Source organism: Phycodurus eques, chromosome 11 (genome assembly GCF_024500275.1).
Source record: "Phycodurus eques isolate BA_2022a chromosome 11, UOR_Pequ_1.1, whole genome shotgun sequence".
NCBI classification, from domain to species: domain Eukaryota; kingdom Metazoa; phylum Chordata; class Actinopteri; order Syngnathiformes; family Syngnathidae; genus Phycodurus; species Phycodurus eques.
Genome location: NC_084535.1, coordinates 24,762,849 through 24,779,216, shown reverse-complemented (window position 1 = coordinate 24,779,216; position 16,368 = coordinate 24,762,849). Strand labels below are relative to the sequence as shown.

The window sequence follows — 16,368 nt, the reverse complement described above, 5'->3', positions numbered from 1 at the left end:
CTGGCACTGGAAGTTGAAAACTCCGAAGACAACCACAATTTGATCAAATTTCAAAACACATTTGGCTTTTAAAGAAACCAAGTGTCAAACTGTACATGCGAACCCACATTTTACTAAAATTTTAACGTGTAAATGGTGAATTATTATTCTATATATAAAAGCAGTCACATTTATTCTAAAAATTTTATTATTTTAAGTAAAACTCGCAGCAAATTTTCTAACATCAAATCCTATATTTTTGTAGTGATCAACAACCCTCAGATCAAACCGTGAATGCAGTAAATAGGGACCGTGTCGAGCTGCAAATAAAAATCGGCAAACAATTTATGCACCCAAAGTGGTTTGGAATTGCCTACAGATGCCACAATATGGCGGCAAAGCATGTAAAATGGAGAGGTCATAAAACATTGACATCGTACATTGAGCATGAACACAATCAGGAACCCATGGCCCATCAATGAATTTATTCAGTAGTTAAATTATTCAACATAAACAAATCATCCTCACACGTGGCTCATCAATAGTAATAGCAAGCATGCTAGCCTAATAAACACACTAGCACAAACTGACGAGACATAACACATCGGCAAACTAATACGCGCACTAGCACTTTACACGAATCTTGTAAAACCGTTAACTGCACCTTTTTGCATTCATACAAAATAATAAATGTTAGAGAATACAGGCAAATTGTCTTGGCAAAATACACTACAAGGGTGATCAGTAGATGCATCGCAAGAGAAGCAAAAACATCACTTTGACTGTGCACAGGGTGCATTCAATGACCGCCAACAAAGCAGAGCATTTTAAACGCAGATGAAAAAACACGATCAGTGAATTAAACCTAACAAAAACACCAAGATTCAACAAGATGGTCCAGAAGTAATACTTTTATTGCTTTGGCCTGAGCACAAAAACAGCGAATAGGCAGTTTTTCAGCGAATAACAGAGGATAATGTAGGTTTCAAATAAAAGACTAGGCGAATTTGCAAATGCCGAACCACAGGGGTTTATGGTAAATACATTGGATTGGCTCCTCTAAGCTTGAAAGGTTCTGGGGTCGAACAACTTGCCCTAATGTACCATTGTGGTCCAAAAGTTGAACAAGAATCTAAACCTAACCAAACAAAAACAAACCAGGAGATTGCTTGTGTTTTTTGGCATTTCCTTTGGGTTTTTGCGTGTGTAGAATTTCACACGAATATCAATGTAGGGCCCTCATTGAGCCATCACCTTATTGTGGTGGAGGGGTTTGTGTGTCCCAATGATCCTAGGAGCTATGTTGTCTGGGGCTTTATGCCTCTGGTTGGGTCACCCATGGCAAACAGGTTCTAGGTGAGGGACCAAACAAAGCATGGCTCAGAAGACTTCTATGATGTATAAAACATTGGAAAATGTTTTCCTTTTCCCTGATGCAGGTCACCGGGCCCCCCCTGCAGAGCCAGGCCTGGAGGTGGGGCTCAAAGGTGAGTGCCTGTTGGCCAGGCGTGCACCCATGGGACCTGGCAGGGCACAGCCTGGAAGGGTGACGTGGGTCCCTCTTCCCATGGGCTCACCACCTGGGGGATGTGCCATAGGGGTTGGGTGCTGTGTGAGCTGGGCGGTGGGCGAAGGCAGGGACCTTGGCGATCCGATCCCCGGCTACAGAAGCTAGTCCTAGGGACATGGAATGTCACCGCTCTGGTAAGAAAGGAGTTCTCCCTTCGAGATAGGGTGAGAAGCTCGGTCATCCGGGAGGGGCTCAGAGTAGAGCCGCTGCTCCTCCACATTGAGAGGAACCAGATGACGTGGCTCGGCCATTTGATGAGGATGCCTCCCAGATGCCTCCCTGGTGAGACCCTGGGGACGACCCAGGACAGGCTGGTGAGCCTATGTACCCCGGCTGGCCTCGGGATACCCCTGGAAGAGCTGGATGAAGTGGCTCGGTCTAAAGCTACTGCCCCGCGACCCGATAAGCAGAATAAAACGGATGGCTGGATTTCAGTGGTGGTAAGACAAAGAGGAAAGGACTAAAGAATTACTGCAATAATTCCGACAATAAACTTAATGTCAACATGAAGAGAACTTTGAGGGGCAAATACCGTATATAGTTTACAGAGAAGACGTACTGCATATAGAAACACGTAGAGATACATTTATCTGTAATACAATACCTTTTTTGGGATGTGTGCCAGTTGCTAGTTATTAAGGTGTGCATGTGTGTTACATTGTAACAAACGAACAATCCTGTTGATGTTAAAAGCCATCATCATTTAATTCCACTAAAGTGACAGCCATAGCTATGTTTACGTGCTGTTTAATGATCTGCAGCTCTGCCGCTAATTAGTGACCTACCTTGGTGTACCTTTTCCCTTACGAATGTTTGTTGGTAGATGATATAATTCAACTGCTAATGTGCAAGAGGTTTGCGGATGTTTGCAACTTAGGTGATGTCTGCAAAAGAAAAAAAGAATATGTTGCTCACTTATATGTTGCTTGCTCTATGTCCACAAAACACAGGATTTAAAAAAGAAACAAAAAAAACCCCATCTGAAACATGAAAATACATTTGAAGGCTCTAAAGCTTATTTTGGCAAATCATAGGCCTAAAAAACAACATCAGTTGACTTCATGACATATGATCCATGTGGAGCCTGGGAGAAAACTTGAATGAATATATTTTTTAATCATCCCAGATGTGCGAACCACATTGCACCATGGTCCCGCGACAAGAGATTGGTCACTTTAATAGTCACTCAAGGAGTTACTTTACTTCAAAGCTCTTTGCCCACCGGGACCCGTTCGGATACCCCCCCCCCACCCCAACACAAAACCCCTTGCATGCCACTGTGCTGGATATTTAGAAAGTAATTTTGGATGGCATGATTGTAAGTTTTGAATGACATTAGCAAAAAAGCTATGGATAATTGTAGTAAAACATGCCACACGCAGTGTGAGGAAATTGACGAGAATGAGGGGTGTTTAGTTGAAATGTGAGCCGCTAGGACATCTCATGTTACTAAATTCACACATACAGCAATATGTTAATAGCTATTTGGCTATTTCAATTAAACTGTGTTATTTTGGTCCCACCCTTTTCCCCAAATAACTACCTGGCTGCCTCACTGAGGTCTATCAGATTAAGTTTTTCAGTTATGAAATGGTTACATCCTATGCTGGGGTTGAAGAATCTAGAATGTCACAAGATGCAGCCAAGCAGTACGAGGCCTCTGAGAGAGAGAGAGAGAGAGAGAGAGAGAGAGAGAGAGAGAGAGAGATCTTTTTCACTTTTACCAACAAAACAAAGTACTGTTTTAGTGTCATAGTCAGAAATGATCGATCCCCAGCAACCATGTGCATGATGGAGCAGAAGTGTTGGCTCTGTTCAGCGAAGTTTAGCACTGTTAATGGTTTTATTTTGGTAGGTTTCTACTTTCTGTTTTTGTACAATTACCACTGGCTTGATAGGGCTAGCTGTGTAAAGCAGCTTTTGGTTGCTCTTCTGTGACCATTGTGGTGCATTTCCGTCCCATTTATTTATGCGGTTTGACAAGAAGGAGCACTGATAAATGGATGTGAGACGCATCTTCAAACAACAAAAGATTAACAAAGCGGCAGGCCCGGACCATGTGTCCCCATCCTGCCTCCAAGTCTGCGCGGACCAGCTCGCTCCAGTCTTCACTCAGATCTTCAATAGATCTCTGGAACTGTGCGAAGTACCATGATGCAGTCAACATGGGACTGCACTTCATCCTAGAACACCTCAACAGTGCAGGGACCTACGCGAGGATCCTGTTCGTGGACTTTAGCTCAGCGTTCAACACCATCATCCCTGAACTCCTTTCATCCAAGCTTCTCCAGCTCAGAGTCTCACCTGCCATCTGCCAGTGGATTTACAGCTTTCTGACGGGAAGGACACAGCAGGTCAGGCTGGGGGAGGCCACCTCATCCACACGCAGCATCAGCACTGGGGGGCCCCAAGGTTGTGTCCTCTCTCCGCTGCTCTTCTCTCTCTACACGAACGACTGCACCTCAGCGAACCCGACTGTCAAACTCCTGAAGTTTGCAGATGACACCACTGTCGTCGGCCTCATCAAGGACGGTGACGAGTCTGCATATCGACAGGAAGTGGAGCGGCTGGAACTGTGGTGCGGCCGACACAGCCTGGAGCTGAACACGCTCAAGACAGTAGAGATGATCGTGGACTTCAGGAGGCATCCTTCTCCACAGCTGCCCCTCACGTTGTCCACCTGCCTTGTGTCAACCGTCGAGACCTTCAAGTTCCTGGGAATTACAATCTCTCAGGACCTGAAGTGGGCGACCAACATCAACTCCGTCCTCAAAAAGGCCCAGCAGAGGGTGTGGCGGCTTCTGAGAAAGCACGGCCTGCCACCGGAGCTGCTGAGATAGTTCTACACAGTGGTCATCGAATCAGTCCTGTGTTCTTCCATCACAGTCTGGTTTGGTGCTGCTACAAAAAAGGACAAACTCCGACTGCAACGGACATTCAAAACTGCTGAAAGGATTATCGGTACCCCCCTACCCACCATTTAGGACTTGCACGCTGCCAGAACTAAGACAAGGGCGTGCAAAATGCTCTCGGACCCTCCGCACCCCGGTCACCAGCTCTTCCAGCTCCTTCCCTCAGGTAGGCGCTACCGATCAATGCAAACTAGAACTAGTAGACATTCCAACAGCTTCTTCCCTCTTGCGATCAACTTCTTAAAAACCTGACCTACAATTCCATTACAACATGCTAGCAATTTTCTGACTTGAGTTCGTTGTCACATTTCTGTGGGGCCAATTATGTATTACTCGTGCACTCACTGTAGTTGTCTCGCCATGCTGCACTATACTGGCCACTCATGCCAGAGTAGCATCTGCTCCATTTGCACACTGATTGAGGAGTATCTGTAACATTTGCACAACCAACATTGTCCCAGATTATCGCACTACTCGTCACTTTAAACTGCATACAATCCTTGAAGTCTCAGCGCCCTTTGCACATTGGTCATTGCACCGGACTATTGCAATATTAGTCATTCGAACAGCTCTAAGTGCGAGAGGACTCTGCATCTTTTTGCACAATTGTCAAAAAAAAAAGAAAAATGTACCGGCATTACCAGATAACTAGCAACCCTTTACTGCTCAGTGACTACTTTCTTCTTTTGTCAATGTCTTTCTGTCTCCAAAGTGTTCTGTAAATTGACTGTCTGTTGTCGTACTAGAGCGGCTCCAACTATCGGAGACAAATTCCTTGTGTGTTTTTTGGACATACTTGGCAAATAAAGATGATTCTGATTCTGATGTAGACAGCGTCAGCCACGTTAGCTTTTTGCACAAGCTGTTAGCCTGTTGTCCGCTGACTGATTAGCTACCATATGCTTGTCTGTTGTGATCAGAATGTCTCGATGTTATTGTGTGCATTATGTTTGAACATTTTACATTATATTTGGTGTCAGTTCAATTTTATGCTTGTGACAGTTAATCTTGAAAAATAGATGCATGAGATCCAGCATTAGCACTCATCTAGAATAAATCAACAAACTATTCATTAAAATCGGCAGCATGATAGCATAGCGGTCAGCACATCTGCACAGCCTGCATTAAGGCAGGTGGTTATTTTGCATTACAAATGGATGAATCTACAGACATAACAAACAACACCATTTTACTCATGTACGTAAAACATGTCTGGGAACGGGATTTACAGGAACACTTTCTCTGCACATGAGAGCTCCCTACTTCAACAACAGCAGAGGACATCTTCAGCCCTGTGGACTTAACTGGGACCTAAAGTTTGACGTGCGTCGGGATCACAACTGATGGTGCTGCCTCCATGACAGGGAAAAACTGTGGTTGTGAGAAGAATTCTTGAGAAAGCTCCAAATGCAACTTGGAACCATTGTTTGTTTGTACGGGAGGCCCTGGCAGCAAAGGATATGGTACGAGTGTTTCATGGAACATTGAAAGATGTCATCTAAGTCATGAACTCCATTAAACAAAGCGCTAAGACCATGTGATGTTTTCAAAAACTGTGCCAGGATCTTGGAAGTAAGCATGAGCAGGTGTTCTATCATGCCGAGGTGCCCAGGATATCGAGGGGAAAGCTACTGTCCCGTTTTTATGAACTACGAGCTGAAATTGTAGCCTTTCTTGCCCATAACAATTTACCTCTTGCACAGCTGTTTAGCAGCAGTGTGTGTCTCACACACATTGCCTACATTTGTGGTGTATTTAAAGGGGCACAACATTTGTGAACAACATTACAAAATTTATGCTTTAAAAAAAAGATCACCTTGTGGGTAAGTCATGTTTCTAAATATCGAATCAACTCATGTTCCCAAATGCCTAGCATGGGGGACAGTAGCCGGACATGGTAGAGAAAAAGGCAACTGAAGAAAACAATCACGCAGCCTCTGAATAAACTGCTGGAGCGGTTCACTGACTATTTTCTTGAGAAACAGAGGGATGATGAGTGGATACGCAACCCCTTTGGAGGTGACATTAAAAGTGTCACATTGCCCAGCAACGAGGAGAGTCTGTTGGTGGAGCTGTCATGTGACTGTGATGTTCTGTGTTTTTGTTTTGATTGGATTTATGTTGTTTAATGCTTTGTCTAGTTTTCCGGTCACATGTTCATGTCTTGTGTGCTCATTTTGTTATTGTGTCCACCTGTTCTCGTCATTACTCTACCTTGTGTCTATCAACTCCCTCCAGCCACTGGTGTCTTGTCCAGGTGTTCCTCCTTGTCTTGTCAGTTTGCTTGTATTTAGTTCCCTGTTTTCTTTCAGTTCTTGTTGGTTCATTGTTAATGTAGATTTGTCGTCTGTCGTCAGTTGTCATGTTTCTCTGGTCATGTCATGTTTCTTATTGCCTCCAACCTGTAAACTTGACAGAATCAACCAACCACAAAGGACCCAGCGGGAAGCACACAGTGTCGTCTTGCACGCTGCCAGTCTGGTTGTCCTCGGCTTCAGCCTGCCGATCACCCCTGCCCTCCTCAAGTAAGCCTTTTCGTTCTTTCCTCTCTGTCCCTTTCATCTTTGTCTTCCAGTCGTCTCAGTCATTCACTTGCCCAAGCAGTTTACCTCCATATTTTTAGATTCAGATTTTTCTGGTTGTGAAGATGGCGCTATTTTAGTTAACCTCCCTTCTGATTCTGACTCCGACACAGATTATGATTTTTCCGTAGTTTGTCTCATCGCAGTCAATTTTTGTCAAGAATTTATTTTTCTAACTCCTCTGACTCTATGCCCAAGTCCTATCCACTTGACCTTTACTTGGGCACCTGTTTGGCCATCTTTTCGGGACTTCCTCATGGTGGCCAAAGGAGGCACCCAAGTAAAGGTCAAGTTTCATTATCAAGTCATTCCGCCCCTGTTTCAAAGCCACATAATGTTTGTTTTTTTCATTTCCACACCTTGTTCCACGCCCGTCCAGTCACGTCCACCAAAACCTACCCCCAAGTCACCTCATTCTATTCCAAATTCTTCACTTCGTCTCGTAGCACCTGTGTTCCAGAGTTCACCTTCCCTAATTCCTGCACACTCTGCCCCTATTTCCTGTGCTCCCTCACCTCTATTGAGGAAGGCTGAAAAGGATGATGCAGACCCCGTACCTGCTCCTTGACAGCTCCAGGATCCCATGTCTGCTCCTTGGAAGCTGCAGCAGGCTCTCGTTCCTGCTCCACTGCAGCTGCCGCAGGCTCCCGTTGCTGTTCCTCAGTAGCTACAGCAGGCTCCCGTTCCTGCTCCTCGGCAGCTGCAGAAGGCTCCTATTCCTGCTCCTTAGCAGCTGCAGCAGGCTCCTGTTCCTGCTCCTCGGCAGCTGCAACAGGCTCCCGTTCCTTCTCTTTGGCAGCTGCAGCAGGCTCCTGTTCCTACATCTTGGTAGTTACAGCAGGCTCCCATTCCTGCTCCTCGGCAGCTGCAGCAGGCTCCCGTTCCTGTTCCTGGGCAGACACAGCAGGCTCCAGTTACTCCTCCTCAGCAGCTGCAGCAAGCTCGCGTTCCTGCTCCTCGGCACCTGCAGCAGGCCCTCGTTCCTGCTCCTTGGCAGCTGCAGGCTCCAGCTCTAGCGGCGCTCATCCAGCGGCCACCACCCGAACCTGCTCCAACGGTGTACGCCGTGCGGCCGCCACCCCAACCTGCTCCGGTGATGCTCGTCCAGCGGCCGCCACACTTCCTTGCGCCGGTGGTGCTCGTCCAGCGGCTGCCACCCGACCCTGCTTCTGCGGCGCTCCTACAGCGACCACCACCCGACCCTCACACCTGATCCCTGCATTGACGTTTGACCCTTCATCATGGTAGTCTGCCTGAATGCGCAGATAGAAATGTCCTGGCCAACCGCCTGAACGGCCTAGCCAAGCACCTCACACCTGGCGTCCTGGACGGCCACCAGACTGGCCCTAATGGCATATCCTGAACCTGCCTCCAGGCCCCATTCCACCCGCCTTGTTGTGGGAATTTTTGTTGTGACTTGGGGACATCAGGAATTTGTCCCTTTTCGGGCTGGGGTGGTGGTTGGAGGGTAGGGGTTGTGTGTCATGATCTGTGTTTTTGTTTTGATTAGATTTAGTTTGTCTCATGTTTTGTCTAGTTTTTCAGTCACATGTTCATGTCTTGTGTGCTCGTTTGGTTATTGTGTCCACCTGTTCTCATCTGCACTGGTGTCAAAATATTTGCTCCCTCCAACCACTGGTGTCGCTTCCAGGTGTTCCTCATTGTCCTGTCAGTTTTCTTGTATTCAGTTACCTGGTTTCTTTCAGACCTTGTTGGTTCGTTGTCGATGTTGATTTATTGTCTGTTGGCAGTTGTCATGTTTCTTTCGTCCTGTCATGTTTCTTACTGCCTCCAACCTCCAAACTTGACATTGACTAAATGTTGAAGACAAAATTCACTGAGGTAAGCCTCTCCCTGTTCCGGTGCAGCGCTGTGATGACTGACTATTTTTCCCTTGCCACTCAAGCAGTCTGGTTCAGCTGAAGACCAAAAACAGAAACAGACTGTACATTGAGCATGACCTCAGTTTCCTTGTCAACTATAATGCCAGACTTTGATAGTCTTATCAGGAGCAAAAAACATCTCCAGTGTTCCTAATAACTCTGAAAAACCCAAGTCAAGGTTCAGTGTTATTTGGTATTGACCAACTATTACATTACTGGAAATATATAATAATTGTATAATAATTGAAGTGTTATTATTTACACTTGCATTTTGTGTACTTGAATCTCACATTGATTAATATTTGGAGTTTGTGTATTAAAAATGACTGCACTTTTATTTCCTGTTTGTGCAATGCTATTGAAGTTAGATTAATTTGTTGTGTCCTCAAGAGTCTCTTTTTGTTTTTTAATTAAAATTCAGCCACTTGAGTGTTCAAGGAAATAGTTTCCTGTTATCACTACAATTTTTATTTTTGTCTTTAAATTAAAATGTTGTGTTTATTGGCACACAGTCATATTTTGTAATGCAGGTTCAAACTTCAACAGGTTTTCATTAAATTGACACGTTGAAATCTGGGTCGCAGCTTGTCTGTAAGGGGTGATGGTTGGTCCCGAAGCCTGAGTAGTTGAGAACCACTGTATTAAAGTATTTAAATGAAAATCTTAACAAAGTGTGGATAATCACTAACTCATGAAAATACTTTATGAATGGTTAGAAAATCATGTTGCCCACAGTACATAAGTAGAAGAGATTCCTGGGGTTGACTTTGGGGGTGCGTATTAGAGAGCATATTATGAATGAGAAATTAAGGTACATCAAATTAAGGAAAAAACATGGTATTAAGTGAAGGGATCACATTTTAATGATGACTGAGTAATTCTGATGAGGACACCAAAGGTAATTTATTGTGATATTGACCCTTAAGTGTAGGCAATAACTGTACAATAATCAAATTCCGATTAATTCTTTGTTTTTTCTTGATATATTGTCTCCACCTTGTTTTGACCGGAGTTGTTCTTGTTGCTTTGCCATTAGTGTGTGAATGAGCTGCCATCATTAGTGTTAGTCCCAGTGTTAGAGTGGATGCATGATTAGGGTTGACAGTAAAGCATTTTAATACATTTCTTTAAATGCTATATAAATGCTCACTTCATCTTGTGAAATTGAAACATTATATATATAATATATTAAATTCCGAGCGGCACGGTGGTTGACTGGTTAGAGCGTCTGCCTCACAGTTCTAAGGAGCGGTGTTCAATCCCCGGCCCCGCCTGTGTGGAGTTTGCATGTTCTCTCCGTGCCTGCGTGGCTTTTCTCCGGGCACTCCGGTTTCCCTCCACATCCCAAAAACATGCATGGTAGGTTGATTGACAACTCTAAATTGCCCGTAGGTGTAAATGTGAATGCGAATGGTTGTTTGTTTGTATGTGCCCTGCGATTGGATGGCAACCAGTTCGGGGTGTACCCCACCTCCTGCCCGATGATAGCTGGGATAGGCTCCAGCACTCCCACGACCCTAGTGAGGAGAAGCGGCTCAGAAAATAGATTGATGGATGGATATTAAATTCCTTTAATGGGTGGCACAGTGTGTGACTGGTTAGCACATCCGCCTCACAGTTCTGAGGACCCGTGTTCAAATCCGACCTCGCCTGTGTGGAGTTTGCATGTTCTCCATGTGCCTGTGTGGGTTTTCTCCGGATACTCAACCAATACCAAAAACATGCATGGTAGGTTAATTGAAGACTCTAAATTACCTGTCGGTGTGAATGTGAGTGTGAATGATTGTTTGTTTATATGTGCCCTGCAATTGGCTGGCAACCAGTTCAGGGTGTACCCCGCCTCTCGCCCACAGTTAGCTGGGATAGGTTCCAGCATTCCCGCGACCCTAGTCAGGATAAGCGGTATAGAAAATGGATGGGTGAAGGAAATTCCCTTAATCAGTATGTTTTTATGGCAATGGTGTAATTCAAACCAATGATTTTCCAGACACTTATGCCTCAACTGTGACATTAAATCATCTTGGAGAAAAATAATTTACTCAAAGTATTCAAGTAAAAAAAAAACCAAAAAAAAAAACCCACCCAAAATAAAAAGACATAAATCACAAAAATATAGCAAATTTTAAACTTTTAACCACTACGAATGTTGTGCGATAGCTAAAGACCACATTGGCAAAACATGGGGATTTTGAAGCTGTCATTTTATCCTTTAGCTCATAAAAGCTGTGTTTATCCTCAAGTCTCAGTGCACATTTCCTCAAGGCAAACCAAATGTCCTATTCACTGGGATAGAGAGATGGACAGACGACACACAAAAATATTAAACCTCCAGCCACAGCTGTGACTCACATGGACCATAAAAATAGAACTATAGAAAAATAAGTCCAACCTTTTCCTCTCTCACCACTGCACAGTCACAGTGTGAGGTGGAGATGAATGCTGGATCAGAGAGTTGCAAGCTTTTTGACCTCAAAGGATACAGAAGAAACCATTTTGACAAAGGAGGCTATTTTGGGGACATCGCTGTCACGTGCCTGAGCATCAATGTTTCACATTTTCAGGAGCTAGCGATGTCAAAGTAATGGTGCAAAAAATGCATTTGTTTTCCTCTAAAGTGTTCATGTGAAAGCTCCTATAACAAATAGAAATTCACAGTCAACTCTGTCAGGTCACTGTCAACAAATGTTCTATTTTGATAGAAGTTGGTGGAACAATGACACAATAAATCCAAAATCCTGTTGAAAAGCCTACAAACTAGTTTCTCCCATTTTTTCACCATGGTTTGCATTTGATAGGCTTTGTGAATGCAGTGTATGTAATGTTATATGACATCAAATTGAACCAATGAGTCACCCTGAAACACAACAGTGAGAGAAAAAAGAAAGAGAGAGCAAAAGAGAAAAGAGGAAGTGCTTCAGTAACATGATAGAAACAGATTAAAAGGAGACACAGAGAAAGAGAGTAAAGTAAAAGGAACACTTTGCAAAAGCTCTTTTTGTGCAGGAAGGCAAGAATAATCCCTATTATGGTAATTAGTGTTTCGGTAGACGAAGCTTAATTAGATACGAACAATCTACAGACAGTTCCTAAGCATTACGCATTGAATCCAGTGAAATTGGCCACTAAAATGTATCTGCTTCTTGAAACTGAAGAATGGAGTGTGCGTGAGTGTGCAATACATGTGTGGTGGGTTTACAATAAGATCAAGAGAGTACTTGGCACGAGATCATTCTTGTTCAGCCCAAGGATCCCACATGGAAAACAGTCACACTCTCTGTGCCAGGGGAACAACGCAATGGTGCACAAATAGAGAAACTACAACATAGGTCTTAAGAAGTACACAACTAGGAGGTGAGGAAAAAAACGTGCGGGGGATGCATGCACGCAGCATTAGGGTTAGGGTTTGGCTTGGGGTTAGAGTTAGGCATTCAGCGGAAATGTGTATTCAATGTCCACAACTATAGCTTGCTTTTTCTTGTACGAATCAGCTGTAAAGTTGGAGTAAAATAAAAATCCAAGAGTACAAAATGTGTCACAACAAACCACATGGGATTGCTTTGTTCTCCTACTGGTCAGTGGTGGGCGCAAATATGTAAATACAGTATGAAGCTCTATACTCATGTGTGCATACAAGGGAGTGAAACACTACTACAATGGAAGATCAGCTAAACATTGAGCTTTGAATTGTTAACCTTAATGATTATCTGGGTAATACAAAAGGTTAGAGTAGACCAGGCGGCACGGTGGGCGACTGGTTAGAGCGTCAGCCTAACAGTTCTGAGGACTCGGGTTCAATCCCCGGCCCCACCTGTGTGGAGTTTGCATGCTCTCCCCGTGCCTGCGTGGGTTTTCTCCGGGCACTCTGGTTTCCTCCCACATCCCAAAAGCATGCATAAATTGGAGACTCTAAATTGCCCGTAGGCATGACTGGGAGTGCGAATGGTTGTTTGTTTCTATGTGCCCTGCGATTGACTGGCAACCATTTCATGGTGTACCCCGCCTCCTGCCCGATGATAGCTGGGATAGGGTCCAGCACGCCCGCGACCCTAGTGAGGAGAAGCGGCTCAGAAAATGGATGGATGGATAGAGTAGACCAGCAAAAAGCAGTATGCACTTAAACTGGACATCTTGCAATTATACACACTCACATGATGAAAAGAAGGTGCGCCATCAAACACATTAACTGAAGAAAGTAGCAAATTGATTGAGCATACAGTGGGAAGAAAAAGTACAGTATGTGTACTCTTCGGAATTTCTTAAATTTCTGCATGAATTGGTCATAAAATGTACTCTGATATTCACCTAAATCACAAGAATAAAGAATAAACAGCCTGCTTAAACTAGTACCACGCAAACAATGATATGTTTTCATATTTTTGTAGAGCATAAACATTGACAGGACAGGGACCATCCTTTGGCAGCAATAATCTGACAAGTCAGCCGACAAGACAGCTGAGAATCGAAGCAGTAAATCAAGAGCTGAGAATCACAGCCAAAGTAACATTTTAGTACCCACGAGTATCTCTGCCAGTCTTACCTGGTTCGGTGCAGTTTTTCTCAAGCTCTGAGAACAGCTTAGAGTGGTTGTCATAGAAGTCTTGTAGAAGGTGACGGCCCTCCCACCTCAGCTCTTCGAGCCTTGTGGAGGTTGAAACATGGTATGCTGAGTCAGAATGGGATAAAAACAGAAGGGGTGAGTGTTGACAGTTGCAGAGAGACTTAAAGGTGTTTTTTGAATTATATGCTGCCTCAACGCTTAATGTCAATGGCATTAAAAAAAGAAAGACGATGGTAAAAAAGCACATTGTTTCTGTGTAAATAGAATATTTTAAAACAGCTCTTTCGTGGAATGAATTCATATTTTAAGTGTGTTGCTATATTCCTGTGTTCAGTCTATGTAAAATTATTCTTATTCACTTCAAATGAAAACATCAGATAACCCTCCAGCCACTATCTCCTTTAGGGGGGTACAAGGAACTGAAACAACAACAACAACATGGAAAATATATAAAATAAATACTGTCACTACATCACAACTTCACCTAACGCACAATGCATTTTATAGCTGAAGGAAAGTGACTTACCATCAAAATAAAGCCCATTTATTATGTCTTATACACATAAATCCGAATGACCCTAAGACAAAAACTTTTAGTTCCAGTGTTAATTGACATTCCATGAATAGTCCTAACCCTCCCTTTCCCCACACAACAAAGGGAGATGACATATGGACGTTGTGTCAGCACACTCTTGCAGGATCGCTAACATGGAGTCTTGAAAAGCTCTGTGAGCCCCATCATTCTCGTTCATTCATGTAGGTCACTGTAGTCACAAGCACCCCTCTTCCAAGCCACCTCCTATCTCACCATGCAACAGGCCCCGGCAAAGGCACAGGGCTTCCATAAATAGCACCACTCTACGCTATATTTATCAGAACAGAAACATGATGGATTTTGGTAACACATTCAAGAACAGAATGTTTCACCGCAAAATGCTTTAGAGGGTGGCTACAGCCATATCATAGTAGTAATGGAGAATCCGGTTTAGAGCCATTTTTCTTCAACTAAATTTACAACCACTATGCTGCGGGGAAGCATAAATCTCACTTTGTACAGTTTATTCCTGGCTCTTTTTGCAAGTACCACTCAGAATCTTGGTGTTCCACTGTATGGACCCAACACCAATGGGAGAACATGACAACAATGCAAAACTAGAGTCAACGACAAAATAAAGTAGAATATTGCTGACCAACTATGCTTCAATATTGCTTTCTTGGGGATAGCATTTGTGGCACATCCTTTTGGCCAGGTTTGGTGAAACTGTTGTCAAACAGAGCTCTGAAGAGGCAAGTCATGTGATGACGATGTTGGCCTTTCAGCAAGACGCATTTATTTTTTCGGTACCATTTCAGAATCAGAATCAGAATCATCTTTATTTGCCAAGTATGTCCAAAACACACAAGGAATTTGTCTCCGGTAGTTGGAGCCGCTCTAGTACAACAAACAGTCAATTTACAGAACACTTTGGGGACATAAAGACATTGACAAAAAACAATTGTGCAAAAAGATGCAGAGTCCTCTAGCACTTAGAGCAGTTCGAACGACTAATATTGCAATAGTCCGGTGCAATGACCATTGTGCAAAGGGCGCTGAGACTTCAAGGAGTGTATGCGGTTTAAAGTGACGAGTAGTGCGATCATCTGGGACAATGTCGGTTGTGCAAATGTTACAGATACTCCTCAATCAGTGTGCAAATGGAGCAGATGCTACTCTGGCATGAGTGGCCAGTATATGCAAATAGTGCAGCATGGCGAGACAACTACAGTGAGTGCACAAGTAATACATAATACATAATTGGCCCCACAGAAATGTGACAACGAACTCAAGTCAAAAAATTGCCAGCTTGTTGTAATGGAATTATAGGTTAGGTGTTTAAGAAGTTGATCGCAAGAGGGAAGAAGCTGTTGGAATGTCTACTAGTTCTAGTTTGCGTTGATCGGTAGCGCCTACCTGAGGGAAGGAGCTGGAAGAGCTGGTGACCGGGGTGCAGACGGTCCGAGAGGATTTTGCACGCCCTTGTCTTAGTTCTGGCAGCGTGCAAGTCCTCAATGGTGGGTAGGGGGGTACCGACAATCCTTTCAGCAGTTTTGATTGTCCGTTGCAGTCGGAGTTTGTCCTTTTTTGTAGCAGCACCAAACCAGACTGTGATGGAAGAACACAGGACCGATTCGATGACCGCTGTGTAGAACTGTCTCAGCAGCTCCGGTGGCAGGCCGTGCTTTCTCAGAAGCCGCAGGAAGTACATCCTCTGCTGGGCCTTTTTGAGGACGGAGTTGATGTTGTTCGCCCACTTCAGGTCCTGAGAGATTGTAATTCCCAGGAACTTGAAGGTCTCGACGGTTGACACAAGGCAGCTGGACAACGTGAGGGGCAGCTGTGGCGAAGGATGCCTCCTGAAGTCCACGATCATCTCTACCGTCTTGAGCGTGTTCAGCTCCAGGTTGTGTCGCCCGCACCGCAGCTCCAGCCGCTCCGCTTCCTGTCGATATGCAGACTCGTCACCGTCCTTGATGAGGCCGATGACAGTGGTGTCATCTGCAAACTTCAGGAGCTTGACAGTCGGGTTCGCTGAGGTGCAGTCGTTCGTGTAGAGAGAGAAGAGCAGCGGAGAGAGGACACAACCTTGGGGCGCCCCAGTGCTGATGCTGCGTGTGGATGAGGTGGCCTCCCCCAGCCTGACCTGCTGTGTCCTGCCCGTCAGAAAGCTGTAAATCCACTGGCAGATGGCAGGTGAGACGCTGAGCTGGAGAAGCTTTGTTGAAAGGAGTTCAGGGATGATAGTGTTGAACGCTGAGCTGAAGTCCACGAACAGGATCCTCGCGTAGGTCCCTGCACTGTCGAGGTGTTCTAGGATGAAGTGCAGTCCCATGTTGACTGCATCAT

General features: G+C 44.5%; 1 protein-coding gene across 1 annotated transcript in view; it reads right to left on the bottom strand.

Annotated features, from left to right (window-relative positions):
* The window catches only part of slc24a3 (solute carrier family 24 member 3), a 107,259-nt gene that overhangs the window by 45,686 nt on the left and 45,205 nt on the right, over positions 1-16,368 (bottom strand). Inside the window, exon 2 of the mRNA XM_061689932.1 lies at positions 13,464-13,589. Coding sequence (XP_061545916.1) covers positions 13,464-13,589 — 126 coding nt within the window. The remainder of the gene's footprint in view (positions 1-13,463; positions 13,590-16,368) is intronic.